At 31.0% G+C, this 24,210-nt stretch overlaps 1 protein-coding gene across 2 annotated transcripts in view; it reads left to right on the top strand.

Annotated features, from left to right (window-relative positions):
* Positions 1–24,210, top strand: part of LOC126843259 (NADPH oxidase 5) — a 69,317-nt gene that overhangs the window by 27,935 nt on the left and 17,172 nt on the right. For both annotated transcript variants that reach the window (XM_050580656.1, XM_050580657.1), the window contains exon 3: positions 15,340–15,434. In XM_050580656.1, coding sequence (XP_050436613.1) covers positions 15,340–15,434 — 95 coding nt within the window. The remainder of the gene's footprint in view (positions 1–15,339; positions 15,435–24,210) is intronic.

The following is a 24,210-nucleotide window of genomic DNA, read 5'->3' as shown; positions in this document are numbered from 1 at the left end:
CAACAATAGAGCTCACAGGTATAAAGAATAAAAGTCGTTCCGGCTCGCGTTTGATTTACTGACTTTTTCGACTGCAGTGACGGACGAACAGCTACGAGCAGTTTGGAAAATAAGACATAATAATATAAATTATTGTGTTACTACTTACACGGTGGAAAGAAGAAAAAAAATCGTCGGTATCGATGACAGATAGTATCCGCGGATAACTGGGTCGGTTTTCATACATAAGGCGAGACAATGCGCTCTCCACTCTGTCCTCATACCATCGGCTACACTGTCGGCGGCGGCTCATAAACGCATTATTATTATTACTTTTATTATGGTATGATTGTTTTCTCGACACACGGTCGCGGCGCTCATCTCGTTTAGCCCCACGACGATCAAATTCATGTTTTTTTTATTTTCATTGCTTGTTGATGTTTTTTAACTATTTTAACGATTAGATAAAACATTATAATGCTTCTACATGTCTAGCTTTAGCTCAACATCTCACGATTTTTTCTATTCAATTGCATAATTTAGAATAATATCATATTTATTGGATCATCGATTTTCTTTTTATAATTTATCTTACAAAAGAATAATATGTTGGAGCACGTATTGTTTTTACTATGTAAACTTTGATGACAATTGCTTATATGGATTTGAATTTTTTTTCTACCCCCTCCATTTTTTTCATTCCTAGATCCGCTCCTGATTTGTTCTCATTGCGCAATTCCATTACACAGTCCGAATAGATGATTCAATAGCTTAATCGAACTACAATACGGTGTAGGCACACCGGCAATAATACAATTACCGGCTTCCGTGTCGTGGGCGTTGGATTTACCGATAGTCGCTGGTATTGTTCGCCGAATATCTGTTAGGTTAAGTAGTCGGACACGCGGCTACTGACGCCCAGCAGGACCAAAAGACGGTTATCAGATTTCAAAAACTCTGGGTGGTGCGCCCGCGTGTTAAACAAAAAACCCGTGGGAAACGTACGCGCGATCCGCACGCCGAGATAGGTAGGCCACATAATATTTACACAACCGGTATGTATTTAATAATATTATAATATGGTACTCTAGAGTCTAGTATACTTACCTGGTGTACACTATGCTGTACCGCACCTATCCGCGCGTATGCGAATGTCCCGGAGGAGACGTGTGTGTGTTTGTAATATTATAATCATAACGTGCACGAGGGTACACATTGAGAGGGGGCTAAGGAAGTTCAGACATTTTAAAAAATCGAATGCTCCTTCAGAATTTCAGTAAAAATTATAAACCTTACTAGGGGACTGTGTCTATAATTAGTTACTGACATTTTTTAGAGTCTGACGAGTTTAGAAGGATTTTAACTTCCTTAGCCCCCCCCCCCTAGTTGCGCCGAACTGAACAACCAAAAAAAAAAATCATTCGACAATCGTCAATTTGCAAACAATTTTCATTCAACATAAACTGTGATGATGATGATTATATAATAATAATTATTAGTAGCCAAAATACACATTATACTGGGACAACGGTACTTGCTTCCGTCTCCGCCGAAACTAGTAATACGGCTTTAAGGGGGACGTTGGAAATTGCATTTTAATTACACCGTGTACGATGCGCAATTAGATGTATAAAATAAAGGGAGGGGGGAATAATGATAATATATACTGTGTTATTACTTATTACTGTGTTGTCGTCCAAATTTTATTTAAACCGGTTCGGCCGCAAACGTCGAATACAATAAGAAAACCTACCACGATGAAATACCAAATAATTGCCAAGATAATATTATAAGGTATAGTTAACGAAATTACATTGAAATAAAAACAAAAAATACCAAAGGGAACCGCATACGCTATACTTAATATACACTTGTTTAGAGGCGGTTCTAGATCTCGCTCTTTCCCAAACCGAATGGGCGTTTACAAATCCCAAATCTATTTTAAAGACAAATTACATATACCTATTATTGTTTTAGATTTATTCGACAAAGGAATTAGTATTTCAGGTATACATTAACAAATAAATCGCATTAGTTATGTCTTTACCCATAACACAGTTACACAACAATAATTATTATTGATACAATTAAATTAATTTGTATTACGCTTACACATTGGTAATTATACCTATTACCGAGTGAAAAGTATTTGTGAAGTAGTTTATTGATCGTTTATTCGATGTAACTTTCCAGACACATTTTTTAATACTAATGATAAAATAGTTGATACACTAGACCTAGTGTAACGTTCAAACACAAGAATCCGGACACGATTAAAATTCTGTGTAAAATACATACAAGTTCATGGGACGTTTTTTATTTCGGCACCATAACTCAATTACCAACTAGCAACTACGCTTTACCTAACCTAACGGTTTCTCAAATTATTGTGGTAGGTTTTACAAGGATAGTAGGTCGAACGCTTATTAGTAATTTTCAAGTAAATCAAATCGCGTGGATTAAACTATTCAAACTATTTTTCGTATAAGTACATTGAACGATTAAATACATTAAATTTAATGTCACAATAAACATAAATCTAGAGTTAATGGTGTTTTTATACCAGCGATATGACGTCACGGTCGGCAAAATTGTGCGCGTTACCAGTAATTGTCGGTGTTTATGTCGCATCTAGACCAGAGGACTTCAATTAAACATAAAACATAAAGAAATAAAACATTTAAATTACAACAGCTGTTGAACATCCCATTGGGTTGAAGGTTCACATAACGTAAAGTCTCGTGTCATTTGTACTTGATAAATACTTTAACATACCTATATCGTGCTAGTTTAAACTTGTTGGTTCTAAAATTATGTTTTTTTTTTATGTACTAATTTAAAGTTTCTTTTTTAAACACGTTCAATTCTTATAACGTATGGTCGCAGTCGTGTTTACGGTTTGTCTGTAATTAATTAGCTTTTAGCATCGAAGCGAAGCCGTGAGAAGGAACTGGGGCTTTACAATGTTGTATTTTTTGTTTACTTTTTTTACTTTCATCGCCGGTTTTATTGCAAATTTGCCGCAAGTCTACGTACAATAAATAATAAACAAGTTACATAAACAAGCGTGTGTATATGCATGTACACTAATTGTCCGACAGTGTCAAAATCGACTTGCCGCATTTACGGTGAAAGCAAAATATAGTGTGTTTACCGAAAGTGGTACAATTTAATCGTGGGGAACGTTCGCGAAATTCCCGTGCTGGTCCATTAGAAAAATTCAAGATACTATTTGTTTTTAAAACAAATTACATTGTCTCAGCCGTCGGGCATTGGATGTACTTCAACCGTTTGATATCAACGGTCGACTAATTGGAACACAGTACTTGGGTACCGGAATTTGTTCAATACATGTACACTATATTGTAAAACTGCAATCCTCGCCGTGGTCAAAACAAATTTTAAAAATTTGACCCGTTCGATCCCGGTCGTGGTAGCAACCAGTGTTTGTTTTTTTTTTTTACATTATTTTTCCCCACTCGTTTCATTATCATCGAGCACGTGTAGAAAACGTACATGTGTACATATAAGTTTGTATGTATATTTGTGTATGTACACACTAATCACGCTACCGCATCTTTGCCGCGCACCGACCGTCGTTAAGTTAATAGTCCGACCTGTACACAATAATTAGCCATTCGGTCGTTAAAATAACTAATACTGGAAGTCGAACGAGTGCCTCACAGATTATACGTGCACACAGGCTCAGCGTGCGTTAACCGCCACCGAAGGTGATGTTATGAAACAAAACGACCGCAGCAGCACACTGCACAAGCATTCATAGTGTAATGTGTATGATATCATTATAGTTTCATCAAATCGGCACGAGTAACAAATGAGTATTTAATGCAAACACATTGTACGCACCAACAGCAGCAGCTATAAATTATATAGCTATATGTTTGTTTTCAAAATCAATTTCATCGCCGGCCGGCCCACGTCCAACGTCAATGGCAACCGACCGATTCCTCAAGTAATTTATTATCAGCTCGAAAATAACGGGGTTCTAAAATTGGGCCGCTGAATTTTATTTACATAACATGCCCGCTTTCCGGACTTGATGTGTATTAGATTATTATCAACACACTCGATCGTACGTAACAGACAAAACACAATATGGGCATTATTGTGCAAAAATAATAATTTGTTAAACCATCTAGATATAAGTTAACAGATGATTCGTTGAAATACTATCCAGATAAGATAACGGATGACACGTTTTTTTTTATCTAGATGATACATAAATATAAATACAAGTTATCTAGATAAAAAACTGACAATCTTTTCTGTACAAATTATAAAAGTGTGTGTAAATACAATTACGTTTTATTCGTACAATAACACAAGTATAATATCTGTTCTAATGTAGTCTATCTATATTTTCTCTGTGCCTATAATATGGCATTATATCAATGCATAATTAAAATAGTATGGGATGTCCACAGTTACTACTTGTTCTTCTTAAATTGTATAAACTTTTTGGTTAATTATATTGTTATTTATTATTATTGCAGAATTCTTTTATAGCAATGAATCTAATTATTTTCGTTATTAAAATAATATTAATGTTATTAATTTAAAATAAATTCCAAATTCATAAATAAATCAATTATCTAGACGGTTGTTAAAGATCATTTTTTTTTTATCTAACTAAGATGAACAGATAAATTAAATAACATTTATCTAGTCAATGAATAGTACTACTTATGGGTAAACTTGTATACGGTATCAAAAAATATGTATTATATCATAATATATGACAGGTGTAAATTTAAACCAAAAAACAATCGAATTGGTTTCCCGCTGAACTCAAATCACAATATTATTATACATTAGCATAATTTATATTTTATGTAAAATAATATCATAATATCAACATTGGTCGATTTTAATAATGTGTTCAGTTATTAAATAAATATCACATTCAATATTTACATATTTCTATAGATTCATACATATATTATAACACTTCGCCTTAAAATTAGTAGGCGCATATTACATCAGACAATCATTGACCTGATACACTTATATTGTCATTATTTATACTCGACGGGCGATTGCAATTATTTTTTTTATGTTAAAAAAAACTTAACGATCATAAAGTTGTTAATAATTTTATCCGGTCGCCCACAATAGCAATGCAGTATTATAATAACTACTATTATAGTTTATGGCGTCCAAGCCTTCATATAACGCGCTCCTTTTTTTACAGCTGTTGACTTCAAATACACTCAAACGATTCCACTAGGGGACTTTTTATAATAATATTATCATGTAGTAATGCCTAACTACATTTCGAACATTAAAAAAAAAATTATATTATAACCTAGCGCGTGGACTCCAACTGTTTCATTTTAAAAGCAATTAAAATGTTTATATTATATTATATTATGTAGCGTTTGTACAAGTTTATTATACATATGTCAAATGATTGGCTTATGTATTTCTATCATGCATATGCTCAGCTGTTATATACATACAGATAAACGGTCCATGCGTTTAACACGCAAAAGTAATAAAAAATAATACTTCACTTTCGAAACAATTTTATTTTTAAATCTTGAACAGTTTTATCGCAGGCTAAAGGTGGAATTATAATGGTATAAAATTAAGCCGTTCTAAATTCTAGATACGTTAAAAATACTTATGTTTGTGCTATTGAAGTTAAATTGTTGCCGATTGTAAATGTTCTTCTTATGAAATTCCTACAGCATAAAATAGTTTATTTAGAGAAAAATAACGATACTTAAACCTTCTCAGTTTCGCAACGATGATAATATTGAAACCCCATTGCCGTTATAGTACAACTGATAAGTCTGATATAATATTATGTTTTTGATTTACAAATATGCAATATATTATCTATATATAAATTAATTAGCATATATGCTACTTAAACATTATTTTTCTTACGTCAAATGGATGTTATGTATTTTTTGCCATTATTTTAATGGATAAATGTGTTTGTTTGGGCATGTCGGTTCAAATTAATCGACCGAATTTCCTCGGGGCGTTCTGCGATGTCCAAACGTGAAAAAGAAACCGATTAAAAGAGAGCCCAGAAATTCGGTAGACGATGTCATACTTTGTGTATTGCTGTTAATGTCTGGATCGTCGGTTCGGCCAAGTGTACATAAACGGTCAACAGTTCGGCCCGGAGGGCAAAATGGATTTTTAGCCGAGACAAAAATACAATTTTTTTTCACTTTAGTCTAATTTCATAACTATATACGACCATCGGTTTGGGTCGACCAAACTGGTTTGTCGAACTAGACTCTCTCGCGTTAAAACGCTAACAACAAAAATATTTTTTTATGATACATTAAGCACAAGAAAATATGAATTATTTATCATAAAAATTTAACTAGGTAGGTACCTACAACACAACTGGGTTGAGTATTTTTTTTTTTTATCCATACGACGAAATAGACAGAAATATTGTATAAACTAAAACATTAAACATATATAGGTATATACAATAATATACTTGTTTCGATTTCGTTTTACTTGTCATTCGCAATTAACAAGTTTACTGTATGAAGACATTAATAAATCTTCGACATGTTGTAATCAATTGGTTGTGTACAGTTTCGATAGCGCAACAAGTATGTATCATTAATGTCGTTTGAATCTAAGTGCTTTTTAAACAGCATACCTACATCAGATATAATACATACAATTGTAATAATAATTTTAGAGAAAAAAAAGTTCATTCATTATGTGTCAAAAGTTCAACGACTAACCGGCATCGCGTTCTTCGTTTTTTATACAGCTTAGACATTTTTTTTACATGATTATCAACCGAGTTAATTAATCTTTATTACAATTTACAAGTCGTGGCCATTGGCTACTGGTTGAAATTTCAATATGTCATATTAGTATAACATCTATACGTTTTCATTTAACGGAACTTATAGTTCAAACTTCGTGTTGAATCTTTACTATTACATTCGTGATTGGTAAAACTGTAAATACCTGTAAAATTTGAGCATGGACTTAATTATTGTAAAAATAAATATATAACACACTATCAAATGAGACTTCAAACTTTAATTGCGTTTTACATAATATCCGTCCTTAATGTACCAACACGCGACGAGATGCGATTTTGTTTTTTCAATACTTTCAAGTTACAACAAAATGATTCGCACATTTTTTTCTCTCTTAATCAATACGAATGTTTTTTACACCTAAAAATACACTGTAAATGAACATATTAAATTTAAATCATCAATTGGTGTGTCGATGAACGGTAATATAATATCTGAAAAATCTACTCGATAGGTTTGTTTTTTAATGTTAACAATTAATAAAAATAAAAAAACCAAAATAGTTGCATTTGTGTATATTTTTACGCTCATTACAAAATAAAACTGTTTTTTTAATAAATATCTATTGATATATGACATGTATGTTTCAATACATTTAATACAAACTATAATATCGCATTTAAATTAAATTAAGATCGTTCAATATTTATGCTAAATATTGTTTTTTTTTTAGAAATACCTGAGACATGTTTAAAAATAAAAACTAAAGTAATAATTTTTTTAAGAAAATTGACAGTTTTCTCTATTTTACCTACACAGTTAACTTATTAACTACTAACGTTTAGAATCTGTGCGTTCGTTTTAGGCGACCAAAACAAATTAATTTTTTTAATACTGATAACATTTTTCAAAAAAAACAAAAACAGAAATTTGACGGGTGTAAATAATGTTGTGGTCTTTTAACGAGAATGATATAATTATATTATTATTTAAATACACTATTCGGGAGTAGGTAACCAATTGATTTTGGCTAAATTGATCTGTCAAAACTGACGTTATGGCGTTTACGAAACGACGGCGGTCCACGTCTGAACCGAATAATAATTGATTTCGAAGAAAGCCACTGTTGATGGCCGCAAGAACATTTACATGCAAGATGTTTGACAGGCCACAATGAGGACAGAGATTTTTTAACTCACCGCCGCGTTTTGTATAGTATATATTATATTAAGGTGGTATTCTATTCAACCGGACTCAAACAACTTGTTGACAACTAGGTACTGAGCGTAGCGTTAACGCCCGTTTAACCGTTTTCGATAAATACATAGTAATTTTTTATACACGCTAAACGGATGTACATATGTAAAATTAAAAAGCATCAATTGACAAATTTCCCTTCGTTTTTTTTCCCCAATAAATTAAGAAATAACCGTTTATAACGACCAACTTAATCTAGCGTAAGCGTGTCACCTAAAGCGTCGGTATACACATAAAGATATCGACGAATCAGACCCGGACCTAGAGGGTTCTAGCCCGCTGTTTTAAATCAACTTGTGTATCATAAAATGTTTAACTAATTAAAAATCGACAGAAGTGGGATATTATACTTTGATAAATCATACAATTGACTTGCTACAGAGAACGTATCGTCGTTTTTGAAATATTCGAATTTCCGTGAATTTAAATAAAGTATTAGAAAAAAATTGACTAAAACCAAGTATGTACAAGTGTAAATCAAAATGTATAGAAGTATCGAAGCCAAATAATATAATTTTTAGTAGGTAATCTATACCTTTAATTTTTTTTTACCAGTAGTGTGGATAAACTCGTTTTTTTCTTCAAAATAAATCTGTCAAATAACCGCTCGAGTTAGGTACCCACGCACTTTAGGAAACGGTTTTTTTATAAATTACAAGAAAAAAAAATGTAATATAATATATATTATTATGTAAATGTCGCGGTTACCGAGCGTGGGTCGCGGTCTTATTTTATGGTTTTTTTTTATAGTAATAATGATAATTTAAATCTTCCCCCGGCTCGCCCGCTCGTACACGATGCGATGACGCGATCACAGGCCGCGCATAATTTATCGCCTTCTAATTGAATACCTTTGGAAAGTCGCTGATGATTTAAATCACTCATTACCGCTTTGGTCTTGCTGCGTTCAAGTCGACCGTGTAATTATCGCCCATTTGTCAGCTTTAGTGTATAGAATTATCATTATAATACAACGTCATGTTTGCATAAGTAAAAAGAAAAAAAAAATCATAATTAAACGAATTCTCGTCATATGACTGTGTATTAGAAAAATAAGAAATCCCTCGAAACGGTCAAATTTTACAGAGAGGTATTCAGGTCATTGGATCCTTGGGGTTATTTTGTAGCGAGGCCTTGGACATTAATGAAATTATATCAACAACAATGTTTCCAATGTTACGCGCGCAGACGGTCTATATTATACAGATTATATTCATATGTTATTATTATATCATTTCATGTATTTTGTAGTAAAAAAAAAAACAAAATAAAAAAATGTCACGCCGTATTGATAGCCTCGGTTGTCTCCGACTTGTCGCGATTATCTAAAAATTGTAATAATAATGATAAAAAAAATGTAATAATTCGACGGTCATATTATAATAATAATAATATATTCTATGGGATACTATTGCATTTCGTCTATTCGCGACTTCAACTCGTTTGGGTAGTTAAAATCAGCCAATAATAATAACATAAATAAGTCAACAAAAATAATTAGCCATCATATACTCAACGCTTTGGAAGGATTTATTCGATTTTGCATCTCGTTGAACGGGTTTCATTTTTTGTAGGTATAATGTGTACCAAATATGTGTTTTAAGCTCATAAAGGTCATGAGAGTTTATTGAAAACTAATGAGAACTAAAAAAATAATAACTATTTTCAATTTTAATTAACGTAGTATGATTTGTATCTTATTTTTTTTCTATTTAGACGGTTAAATAAAATACAAACATATTTATTTTTTCTATCTAAAAAAATAACTTTCAACGTACCTTGTTAATTTAAAACTATCGCATTTGATCCTGAAAAAAGAAAAATGTTCAAAAGATAAATCAAATTTAAAAAAAAGTTTTATCATTCTCAAGTAGGAAAGATACAACTATAAAACATTATAGTATACGTATTATACATGAAACATAATGTTAAGTGATTGAATAATTTTATTAACGTTTTAATGACGATTTTTTTATTACAAGTGAAATATTTATATAACGGTATGAACTGAACAATGTCTTAAAAGTATTTCATAATACATACAATGAGAAATAGACTTCTCATTTTGTGTAAACTTTATTTATACACATAGTATACATCAGATATTTTAATGATGGTGTGCGCTATAAAATATTTTATTTGCAACACATTAAAATTCGTTACAACATTGTCACGTTTATTTTATACAGGGTAAATTGTTCAAGGATATAGTTACCGAAACAAAAATGTTGTTAAACATATGACAATACTTCAATAGTATGTTTTAAAAATTGTATTAGAAATGTATTATTTTATTTAAAAAAAGCTAAAGTTTGTAAAATGTTATTGCTCGAATATTTTCTTCTTAAAATAATTTAAAAATATTACAATTTTCCTATTACTGTATGGGAAGTTTGTATTTTTACTTAACGCTCCGTGCTTATTTTCTTACAAAATACTTTAATGACTTTTTTCTATTTTAGTCCTGGGAGTGTCTTTTGAGCTGCACTGACCGCTCTCTGTAATGTTGATTTCAAAATCATCTACCCTACTCACTTGTGTGTATGTTTATTTTTGTAATGAATTATGAAATTATTTCTACCTTTTATAGCTGTTTTGTCCGCTATTACTATTGCAAGAAGAATTTAAAAAAAACGACTTTCTGTGAACTTTTAAATGACTTTTCGTTTCGAATTTTTGCGCGAGCTTTTTAACCGCTATCACGCAATAGACAGTCCATTAGTAAAATTTAAGTTCGAGTCACTTGTGGAAATATACAGCCCTATCCACAAAGAAAAAAAAAGTCTATTGTCAATGTTCACACGGCAAACGTGTCTGCCTTAACAACCCATGGGCTATTCAACCGTGACGGCGGAGCGTCCTTCCCAAAGAATTTTCACATCTTCTTTCTTTGAACAACGGCCGGCAGCCAACCTTGGACCGAAACTGATTATCATATAACGTGGAAATTATAATTATTATTATATTATTAAACCGTTATATTGATAGGATGCAACACATATTACAACAATGACACGATCCGCGAGAAGTACATGTGTGTCAAGGCCTCGAGATCTCATTCATGAATTATAATAATATTTCATACCAGCATCATAATATAATATCGTTGGTCTTTATGAACAGTATAATAATTGTTTCATTGCGGTATTATATGTATATATTGTTTCATCGTCGTTTATTGGGGCGTTATTATTGCTGGAAAGTTTTAACACTTGTGCGCAAAATATAACAGCTACCGAACGTCAAAAACGGTATTACTATTTTCGTTAACTTACAACACAATTCCTTATAATTTTTAACGTTTCGTAAAGGTTTAATATATTATTGTTAATTGTGTGTGGTCAATTTGAGAAATTCTATCCATTTATACGACCAAGAAACGTATTTTGTAGCGTCAACAAAACGAATCGAAGCGTTTTCGTATTGTACACTTTTTGATATATATATATATATATAATTAATGTCTGAAGAAATCAGAATTAAATGCGCGGGTAGGCCAATGTGATTTTCCATTTGTATACAATAGCATTTGTATAATGTATTCAAAGTGCATTATGCTAAACCCTAATAAATACATCAGACCGCAGTTCTTTATATTATTCTATAGAACTAGGTTAGGCCAACGATAAAGTACTCAACGAGTAACGACACAATATTCTGAACGCTTCTTGATTAAACCTCGTGTTTCTTCTGTGAAAAAGAAAACGTTTAAAGAGAGTAAATTAATAGAAAATATGTTTCACCATGTTTTAAGTGTATAGCATTGATATTGATAATGTCCGTAACTTTTACGCAAATGGTAAGCATAAGCGGTTAGGTTTGTGTTATTTACTGTACAATGTATTTTATTTCAGAATCTGAATAGTATTGGTAGGACGAAAAACTTTATCTAAATTCCATGCAATAACAATTAGGTATGTTTTATTTTGTTCAGAGTTGAATGTATTAAATTCAAACCACGCTAGTGTAATTTATTTTTTAAATTGTGTGTTATTTGATAATATCATACTATACATTTATACGGGTATGTTTGATTTAGGTAGGCGGGCGATCAAACAAAACTCCTACTCGTAAATTAATTGTTCAGACACCCCACCGAGCATTAAACAAAAGTGTGGGTCATAAAGTTCAGGAAAATAGCCATAGGTGTAGTTAAATATAATAATAATAAAAAAAAAATGAAATTGTATTTACTCAGTTCCCTTCTAAATGCACCGGAGGGGACCAATAAGATTTGCGGACAACGGCCTCGGACGATCATTGGACAAGACCGTGTCTCCTCAGACGAATAAACCATAAATATAATATACTGGCATACCAATATTATATTGCCCTAGCTATAGATTTACACTTGATACACGCGATGACCATGGATTACGCGTTTAAGTAAGTATATAACTCGTATTTTTGGGGTATGTTGTGCAAAAATACAATCTGCAATAGTTCCTAACTAATTAGGTCGTTGCAATCGCGTTTCATACGGGAATAGTCTACATTATTTTGCATATAAGAACCTAATATAATTTTTTCTTTGCTCTGTTCTGCAACAGCTACCGATTACTCACGTCCAATGTACCTTGGAAAGAAGGTTATAACTTGGTGCAAAAAAAAAAAAAAATGTAATGAGTTTATCCTATATGTGATTATAACATCACGGGTTCAGCTATAATATACATCCTAGATAATATTATATGTCATTACCCGTTATAATTGAATTGCTAAAAAATCGTATAATCTCTAATATTACACTATGTACATTTTCGCATAACAAATTAGTTTATGAAATTCCCTATAATTACAAAAATTGAAGCAGACCGAGTACTACGCTTCCATCTTATTAAGAAACGATTTTTTTTTGTAATTTCGTCTTGTGAATGGTAACCTACCACACAGAGTATTCCATTTAAATATTACTCGTCCAAATGAAAGTGTGCGATTTTTAATTTCAACGTGAAACCCATGGGAAGGTATTGCGGTTATATGTACAATGTCGCGTTTTCTGTACTAGATTGATCGAGCCCAATTCTTAATACATATTATTATGTGGAAGCGGTATCGCTAAAAGAATATCATCTAGTTAATATGAAATTGTATTCTTAAATTCAAAATAACTCTTCAAAATCAAACGCTATCTTAGTATTGCATCGAATCAAAAATAACACCATATTTGAAAGCGATAAAATCACTTCTCGGAATATTACTTTAGTTGTTATTATAAATCTATGTATTTTACATATTTACATACTTATCAGTTTTGCTTTAAACTTTATGGTATTTGGCAAAATATCAAAAATCGTTTATTTTCTTTTTTATAAAAAAAGTAGTCTGTAAATACGTGAAGAAATTAGCAATAAATTATAACATAACGTACTGTCGTAGTCATCTTTAATAAACATTCTTCATTAACTTTATAAACATATTATAATTGCATAAAGGTAAAATTTACTTGAAAGTTTAGTTTTGTGCCAATTTCTCGAGAAACGCACACTTCAGGAAGATAATATATTACCATAAGTGCATGTGGTATTAAAAAATAAATACCTTCGCATTTTACAGTTTTGTTTTGGTGATTTTTAGTTTTTTAAATTAAATATTAATTATAAATGGTTTGTGTGATATCCCAAAAAGCAAAAGGAAACACTTTTCTTAAATATTTTAATAAAATTGTATTTAAAAAGCTATAATTTTTTTTTTTTTAATTTTAACAATATTATTATTGCAACAATTATTATAAAATAAATTATCGCCTCGTCGACTTACAAACGTGAATATTTTTCCAAACAAATATTACACAATTTTTTTTTTGCAAATATTAATAACACCTACTTTTGAGCGTGGGGTGTGGTTAAAAAGCTGACATATATAATTATAACTATTAAAATTTATCTAATGAGTTCGACAACCGGTTCTCTACTTGGTAGGTATTTTATTTGTCTTGTATAAGTCAAATAGGCAAAGTCGTTTTGCTTTATAGTTTATCCATGTGTATAACATAGAATATAGCATAATAATTTACAAGCCAACCACAAGTTCAAAAAAAATTTTATCCAACAATGTGCTCGCAGCATCGCTAACGTGTTATTATATATTATACTATATTATATCCGTACCATCGCAGTGCCGTATAATTGGCTAACGTTGAAAGTGTACATCGGCTGTTGCTTTATACGATCGCATTATTGAATTAAATTACCTCTTACCCGGTACCTATGCGTGAAAAAAAAACCGAAAATTATATAGACGGTGGTCATGTGTAATAGAAATGTATATTTTAGTTAAAATGAATCTCGGTCGGATTATAGGGCACATATTATAATTGTATAAATACGTTTTGAACACCCACAAAACACACCGTGTTGTTGCCGTGGCCATTTTCGGTCACATGTTTTTGGAAGAAAAAAACATTTTGTACACAAATGTTTTAATTCGAATTACATTTAGACTTCAAACGAGAAAACAAATTAGATACTCAAAAGAATATACACAACGGTATAATACAATGTATGATGTGTAACACGTTTTTGTAGTGTATGTAATTTTTTTTTTCCCCATAACAATTGTTTGTTGAATATAGAATTTTTTTTTTTTGCTCAATTAAACGATAAACACCTTCTGTTCGGCGTCTATTTTATGGCAAGTTGCAAAATGTATTTTATTAGTCCAAGATTGTCCATTAGTGATATTCATTTCATTGTTAACTGTTAGACTAATGTCCTGAAGTGCTCGGTAAAATATCATAATCGTGCGCATGCTGCAGCTGGTACTTACTGTCCTGCTGGTCCATTAATCAACCGGCTCCAAGAATTAAATTCAATTATTTTTTTTTTCGGCTGTTTGCTGTATGCGGTGGCCGACAATCGTCAGACCCACACAATAGCGTACCTGTAAAAAAAAAAATATATATATATATATATCAACAGAGCCACTGTGTGTCCTGAGGGTTTGTGTAGAACGGATTTCGGAGCTCCTGTTTCTTTATTTTGGATGTTTATACGAATAATTGATGTTATCTTTATAAAAGTGCTACATAATATTAAAAAGAAACTATGAAATATTATCACAACCAAACGTTTTGCCACTGTTTAATATAAAAACGTTTATGTACCGTTTTTGTCGAGGCTTGTTGGAAAATACTACAATTATTTATATAAGATTTAAAAAATATTTCATACATGTAATTATCAAATGTATGCCTATTTAACAATTTGTATTTTTGAAACCTTCGTGTATTTGATTTCTTACCGAAATATTGTGTAAAAATAATTGAATATTAAAATTATTTTAAAATTATATTATATATAATTGTTCATTTTTTTTTTTTTTTTTGTTACAGGAAGTTCTGGCCATACTGTTTCAATTATTTGACGAAGACAACGAAAAAGTACTTAAACAAGAGAAATGGATTCAATCGTTAAAAGAGAGACTAATGTGAGTTCATTTATTATTTTCCTATTGCGCCAGACAGAAATGAGTTTTCACTGTGTACTCATTTATATATTATAATATATAGTAACACAAGTGGTAGCCAATAAGTAATATTAGGTAACATTCGTGTAACCTTAAATTATAAACTATAGTTTATTTTTTTTAGTTGTATAATACTTTTAAAATTTTAATTTATTTAAATTAAAAACATAATGTATTATTTTATCATTAAGAAATGCATTAAAATGCGATCAAACTAGTAAAATGAATTAATGAAAATAAATAGTTATTAACTTATGTTAGTGTGAAATAACATGGAATACTTACTAGCTACTACTAATTAACAAAATCTTTTTGTACGAACAAACAACGACTTATATGTACTCATTAAATCTCTATAAGAGTATCTTTTAATTTGTTTAATGTCTCCATAACTAATCAGTCATCTAAATTTAGCGGCGCAATGCTTACTGAACAATATTATAATAAGTACTCACTGTGACACATACAGAAACATTAACATGTTTTATTGTTGGCAATTAGATCAAATTAAATTATTTAAAAATACAAACGTTTTAAACATTACAAAACTATAATAAACATTAAATGCTTACGCATGTTACACGTAGGTGATATTTAAATATGGGTTAAATATTTTAATTATTTTTATAGCTCCTTTCCCTTGTTAAAGTCTCGGAGCCAAATAAATAATGTTTTTAATTAACTTAATTGAGAAGTTTAACCTAGTCATTACTATTACATTAATAGTATAGTTAATTTTTTTTTAACTCGAATCAAAATTTCACGCGCGTTTTCATCCGGTAAAAATCGAAGGATTTTTTATTACAGCTTATACGTTTAAAATACTTATGCATGTAACAAGGTTAAAACAGCTTTAAAAAAATATATTTACATCGAAAGTGTTTTATTAGTCTGTCATAATAAATAATATTTTTTGTTTTGAAGCAATTGCAGTACATTTAAATTAATGTGAACGTATTTAATAAATTAATTATCATCGAGATGAAGCGAATCTCACCATTTACAAATAAGTAAAAGTCATTTGTTTTACTTTTTTCGTTACAATAGCATATTTTGGCGTATTTGACGAACTCATTTGTCCGGACTTAAATTTTTTCCCGGCACGATTGCCAGAGACAGCAGTGTCCACATTAGCATTTGCGGAACTTATCTGCTCGGACTTACGTTTCTTTTCGATACGTTTAGGAGTGACCGCAATAACATTTAACGCCATTGTGGAACTTAATTGTCCGGAGTTACCTTTTCCTCGGACCCGAGTTAGAAAATCATTAGTTGTTCCGACAACAACAACAACCTGTTAAATACATTTTAACAATTTAGCGATAGAATTCAATTTCAAAATCAATTGTACACTTATAAGTTGTCGTCGATGTCACTTTTATATAAACATGGATATGTTATTGGGCTGAGGGGTCATCCCAAAATTCGCGTGGAAAATTCGTATTAGGATTTTAGGATAGGGTTTTTTTAGGAGAAACCGTTTAAAACAAATGTCAATTTCTATGGGAAGTTCGTTGCTCGTGTACCTTCTGTAGAAGAGGGCTTTCCGGCTTTTTAAACACACTATTACAGTTTGTTTCTGGACTTTTGCCGACTTCGGGTTTTGATTCCTTCTCGATGCGAAAATCCGGAGCGACGTACGACACTTGATTTTGCTCACATGCAATCGGAGCCACACTAAACGGGTGGCTATCCATTTTATTCAATCCGGTGTTCTCATCTTTGTCACGAGAGTCGATCATTGTAGGAATGTCTAAATTCAAACTGTTTTCACGTGTAATCGAATTAACGACCAACAGTACAACAGCAGTCGAGTACATTGTAATTGATGAAAAAAAATGAAAAAAACAACAGCAAAAATTAGGCATATAATATAACATACAAATATTTTGTTTTGCACCGAAACGGTTCATACGGATATTATAATTATTACAGTATTAATATCAATAAACCTTTTAAACAGTATTGACCAGCATTAATAATACGTTTTACACTACGAGTTGTGTACTTGATTTTTTATTTTTATAGTTTTAACTTCAAATTTTACTAAGTTGAGGACGAGAAGATGGATGAAATGAAGTATTATTTTTATCTACTACTCAACCGCACTCCACTTCCCGTTCTAAATAATTTTTTAATTTAAAGTAATATTATTCAAAACTGAGTTTGTAAGGTAGTAAACTCTGTAATGCATAGACGATGCATATTTTGGTAAGCTAAGCATTTTGAATAAGCGCATCGCCGCGTCACTTAAGCGTCACAATTTTAACTTAAGTGATATTATATTTATTATTTTTCAATCGCTGTACCTACTTTGGTCCCACTTATTAAAGTGGTTAATTTGTTTACATAGAAAAAACCATGAATATTTGTTTTTCATTTAATTGCGTGGAGTACATGATAGCTTTCAACTAACAAACTATTCAATTGAAATTAAATATTATCGATTGCTTTACTTAAAACATAAAATCGCATTTGCGTTTGTCCTATATTATTTTACAATAATTACCTTCTAAATTTTTTTTTTTTTTTAATATTTATAATTATAATATAAAAGTGAGCGATAAAAATGTTTTAAAAATACTTAACCTCATAAATTAGTTTTAGGCTGTCAAATGCAGTTGTCTAACAGGTAAAATCACATGTCGGCTGTTCGCCAGAAGTATTCTAGCTTTTTATAGCTACAGAACAATGCTCGAGGCTTAACATTATAAATAATAATATTGTTTTGTTTTTATGTCTTTACCATATCTTTATAGTGTTTGAGTATGTATTTGCATAGATGCGTTCACATTTTGTTCTGCAGGCGTGTGGGTACAGTTCTAAACGCAAAACAACGATAAATAAAATATGTAATGTATGCGTGCAAAAAATCGTGATGGTATATAACCGTTGTACTTATACATACACGTATATAATATATAGTGTCATTATTATCATTCGAAAAAGGATTTTATTAAGTTATATATATTTTGTATTTATATGGCGACCAGGCAAGCCGTGGCCCTCCACTGCGATAACTACCTATACAAATACCCGCGGTTGCAACTCGAGTCACGTAGACGGAGTCAACTCGCGATAATCTCCAGGACGAAATGTAAATTCAAAAGCCAATTAAAGTAATTAGGCGTGTGTGTCGTTTATATAATATATATGACCAAGTCGTATGGACGGCTGTGGCGGTTTTATACTGCATCTTGGGTTAATTAAAACAGATGTACTTAACCGAGGGTTGACGGAGTTGCGTGGTCGCGTCCGTTTATCTCTCGGTGTACCTACTCGTATTTATCATTTGAATTTTTCTTCCTTGTGTTACCGTTTCCAATATAATATATTAACTCCGCACAGGCCACAGGCCCGATGCCAGTTATTGCGTCCGATTTAAATAATATATATATAATAATATCTCGTGCACGGACAAACCACCGACGACCGCACGAGCTAACTGTATTTCCATAATAATTGCATTGATCTCGGTTGTCTAAAAAAAAAAAAACCAAAAATGGTTAAAAAAAAATAATAACAATCAATCGTCGTAATAGCCGTTCGAGTCTACTTAAACTCCATCGAGTTCAGCGGCCCAGAAACGTTTTAAAATATATATATACCTGATTAATATAGGAACATATTTTTTTTTGGAATTCTCCTTATTTCGCTGTTATATTTACAACTGTACTATCGCACAGTTTTTCGAGGTGTGTATACGGATATCGTAGACTAAGTATAAAAGCTAAACAAAAAGGATAAACTGAACGTGTAAAGGATTTATCCTAAATGATATACTCAGTTCATTATTCGCTCAAACTGACTGTACAAATATGCTTAGGCGAGAGATGTTATTGAATTTGGTTCGAACGGAACTTTCAGTAGCGTTAAATATAATTTCAAATACTGCTAAAAATACATATTTGGGTCAACTAAAATATTAATTAAATGTTTAACTTATTAATGTCTAACTAAACATTTAGTTGGCCGAGCTATTTATTTAATTATTCCTGCTATAAATGTGTTGTGTATACTTTTTGCCGTGAACGTTGTTAACTATATTTTATAAAATATTTAAAACAAATACAAATGGCGATTTTTTTATTAGCTGAAAGGGTTTTCTATTATTTCACAAACAAAAACCTGATTTTTTGTATTATATTTTAAAATAGCCATAACTGTTACTAAACAAAATGTTGAAAATTCGCCAACGTACAGCCTTAAGGAATATTAAATTCTTCACAAGTTTCACATGAGATATTTTTACTTTAAAACTACCTACTCAAAAGTCTATAAAAACGTAATAAAGTCGTGACTATGTTTTTTTTTTACTTAACAATGTTAAGGTGTGACGCCCTTTTAACGTCTTAACGATGATTTCGCCTATGTGCGTACGCCAAAGCCATAATACATTTTTCTGTTTTTTTACTTGTTTGCTGTATAGTGTTTGAAAATTTGAAAAAATTAGTATAAATCTGAAACACTAGAGATAAAATCAACTATAGCGCTTATATTAAAACGACAAATTATAAATAACTGGAACTGAAATCATATAATTTTTTAAAAAAACTTAAAAGTACAATTAACGTCACGGAAAGAAAATACATTTTTAAAAATAAACAAATAGAAAAAGTTCACCTTTCCCCAGTCAAATTGAGAAAATTACTTTTTGACATTCTATACTTTTCTATTTTAAAATTTAACATAACAATATAATTTTCGTAAATAATCGAATAATTGTAGAATAATAAATGATTTTTAAAAAAAATAATTATCGTTAATAAAACATATCGTTCTTGGGTTCTCAATAGAATGTTTTTCATAATTTTGTGTCCCCAAGACTCTATCTCTGTGGTTGATGGTTGCATGACCAATACAGACAAAGTATATGATTGTTTATGAGGCGACCGATAGTTAACAATGTAGAAAAACGTACCAAACAAAGCTACTTTTTCTGTTGCACACTGTATGGACAATACTGTGGGCACTATGTCCACACGTCTTAACAACTAATCATACTGTATAAGACCTATCAGACCGCTCTTGATTTGTGTCAGAGACTACTGTGCGGTGTTCTCACGGCATTCATCATGACATGTAACCGCAGATGTTTCCCAGATCGGATGTCCAGATCTCTGATGATCACAAATTCTTCGCTTAATGTTTAATTCCCGACACATACGACACGTCTTAACGACGATCATCGATCAAACAAATGATCACGATTGATAATACACTTGAAATATATTTGCAATGTATTTTTTATGGGCGATGTTCATTAGTTTTTTTCAATATCTCTTTTGAAAATCGATGAAAAATTATGAAAATACTGCTGATAGAAAAAGTCGCATTGACAATTAATATTGTACAATCAAAAACTTGTTATTGTTTTACTCAAAATGGGGGTTGGCACTTTTTCCTAACTTTTTTTACAATATAAAATCTAGCCGTGTTCTATGGAAATAAACACTACGATGATTTCAATCCTAAATTAAAAAATCTGAGAAATGATTTATATTAGTTTTTCCAGCGTTTTTTTTTTTTTGCACTTACCCCGCAGTATTTTTTTTTTTTTTTACTAAAAAGATCTACCTGTTGAATATAGCTTCCTTAAAAATATCATTCTGTGTTAACCTTTTTCGGTAAATGTGTACTCAGCGTAAGCACAAAAACTAGTATATTTTTCGATTAAATATGAGAGGAGAAGGGAATATAACCAATTCTTTTATTTTTTACCTTTTGTTTTTTGTTAGGTTACCATTTTTGAAATGTAAACTTTTTTACCTTGGTCATTTTACAATATTGTCAATATTTTTTCCTCTTATTTTATTTTAATAACAATTACAGCCGTCAGCTAATGTACTGTATTTTTATTTTATCACTTTTATTTGATTTAACTATTAAACATACATTTATATTATATAAATATATATTCTATATAGTATATATCCTATATACAAGATCTTGGCGTTTCTCTGAGAAATATTATTCCTTGACCAATCCGTCGCAAGTACTTGTAAAGAATGTACATCGGACGTACACGTCGCGTCGGTTCGCTCGTCTTATAATACATACAACGGTGTATTTATTTATTTTATTTTATTTTAATTATTCGCTCTAATTAGCTGCTATCACGATGGTTTCGAATGCAACCCAAGTGGCGTGGGTCGAACCGGTTGTCGGTTAGGTATTATTGATCACCGTGCAGAGCAATTGCCGCAGTTGCGCCCATTAATCTGCAAATACATATTCAGTAGCCACACAGTCCGGCAAAAAAGGTGCGTTGTGCAGAGAAAGAAAATAATACTTGTACAGAAATAAAGACTTGTAAACTATGTTAAACGCTGTAGAAATTCATTCCATTCCAATTGGCCACCGTTGTAACCGTTCACTCAAACAATAACAATAATAAAAACAAGTAAAAAAAAAAATCCCATAAATCAAAAATTATATTAATTAGCGTTGCTCAGGGCCGAGACGACCGAATTCGATACACTTTTTGCAAATAAATCAAAACCAAGATTAATGATATGTACCGTTCACTATGATCTCATTATTATTACTGTATAATATGAGTATTCTTTCATAACCTAAGCGGTTGGTATATTTTTTTGAACCTCAATAACCGTTTTAGATTTAAAAAAAAATCAATTGTCAAAAAAATGCTGCGTTGTTTAAACGCGTATTTTACCGAGTTGACTTTGGCAAATAAAGTACAATCACTCGAGTAAAACGTTTAGGCAATTGACTTCTAAATATTGTTCAATATATACTATGGTTTCTTAAGATCAAGATATATGAACCAGCAGTTACATCTCAGTAATATAAAATTATTAATGTACAAGAAAAAGTCTTATTTTTCTATAAAATCGGTTCAAATTATTTCACAGATAAATTCCTTAATTAAATTAAGCTTTTAAAAATAATTTATCCGAATCTATTATTTAACACTGTTAATTCCTCATTAAGCAAATAAAATATAACGTATAATTGAACGTCTCGACAATATTATTAGGTATTAAAATATTTTTAAAAAATGTGTTGGCTCAACAAATGAACAACACTATTATTTTTTAATAATACCGACTATGAAGTTTTCAATTCAAACGAAATGTATTCATATTAAACATAGCGGTTTTTTGTCGAGTTTGTGGTAATATTATCCGGTTACTAAAATATGTCTACACGATATTGTATAGGATATCAAATTTTCGCTCTCAATCGGGTCAATAAGTTTTCAAATTCGCTTGATCAACATAATATAAATCAGTCGGCCGTGATAATAGTATAGAAATTCAAAGCATACCACCAGCGCCGTTGTCACACGTCTTGTTCTCAGCATACAATCAAAGATAAAATATCTCTTACACATTATAATATAGCGTAGGTAATGAAAGTCAATAATGTACAATAATCATTGCACGCGTTGTCTCTACCCATCGCACTTAATGACAAGACACCGTGCAAACAATAATAATAATGGTATATATAATATATTATATATGACACCTTGCAAGTCGCAGTACACGAGTAAAACAGGTTTCTTTTGTTTTGGAATTGAGGAGAAAAATCATAGTATTATTATCGCTCCTATCCGTTTTTATCTTCTAATCTGGTCCGGTCGGAAATCAAGTAAGGTATAATATATATCCAATGTATGACTTCCAGGCCGGTGTGTGGCAATCCACTGCATAGACAAGCAGCCACTGTATGGCGCTCCTTATTGAGAAATGACCTCAACGGTGGTGTACACCGTGGACACGCACACAAAATATCATAAGATTAGTAGGCACCCGGTTTTAAGCAATTATTGCCCAACGGACTAGATTACCACCTGAAAAACAACCCAAACGCTATACACCGGGGAACAGACTATTTTAATTCCTTAGGCTATCAAATCGTTTTTTTATTTATTTTTTATATTTTTTTTACAAAACCGTTGTTTACGTTTACTAAAAATCCAGATATCATTGAGCTGTCGGCTAGCAATAATAATAATAATAATAATACTGTTTAAACGCTACTATAATATCTACTCTAATGCGATAGATTTAGTTTAGGTTGGCCGTTTGTTATTAATCGCCGGTATTCGCTCAACGGAGTGAGTGTAATTTAATATCATGTTACGTGACAGCAACACACAGGATTTCGATATTTATCTCAAAACCCACTGGACAATAAATATGCATAACAACCGCAATAATATTATTCAAACACAGTTGACCGGCCACGATCACTCAATAGCTGTTCTTATCAATCATATATCATAGGAAAAGTTTATTACATTCAAAAACTGTACCCGAATATTATACATAGGTACCATGTTTATTTATATTTTTTTAATTTAATATAAATTCTAATAAGTCTGATATAAAACTTAGTTTGATACATTTATTATGCAAACGACTTTTATAACAAAATATAAAGCATAAAAACTGGACTTGAACACCCCACGACGCATTTAATATAAATAGATAATTTATTGAGGTTTGGTAAAAAAAATTATCATTCCTCTCAAAAAAAATCCATATAAAATTTTAATATTGATGAATTATTATTGCAACTTTGTGTTATTATAATATTTTCCTATCAAAATGTAATTTTTATTTAATACAAATATCTTTTTAACTATACAAGCACCGTATGGGGAGTCGATATAATTGTTACTATTGTAACAATGAATTATGCGTATTTTATTTATTTAGGAAAATGCCTTATATTTAATAATCTTATATAATATAATTTTTAATAT

This window comes from Adelges cooleyi, unplaced genomic scaffold (genome assembly GCF_023614345.1).
Source record: "Adelges cooleyi isolate 19-005CV unplaced genomic scaffold, UGA_ACOO_1.1 ACOO_flye_CR_arks_rails_tigmint_CR_PRNA_574, whole genome shotgun sequence".
In the NCBI taxonomy this organism is placed as follows: Eukaryota; Metazoa; Arthropoda; class Insecta; order Hemiptera; family Adelgidae; genus Adelges; species Adelges cooleyi.
This window is presented reverse-complemented; position numbering and strand designations above follow the sequence as displayed.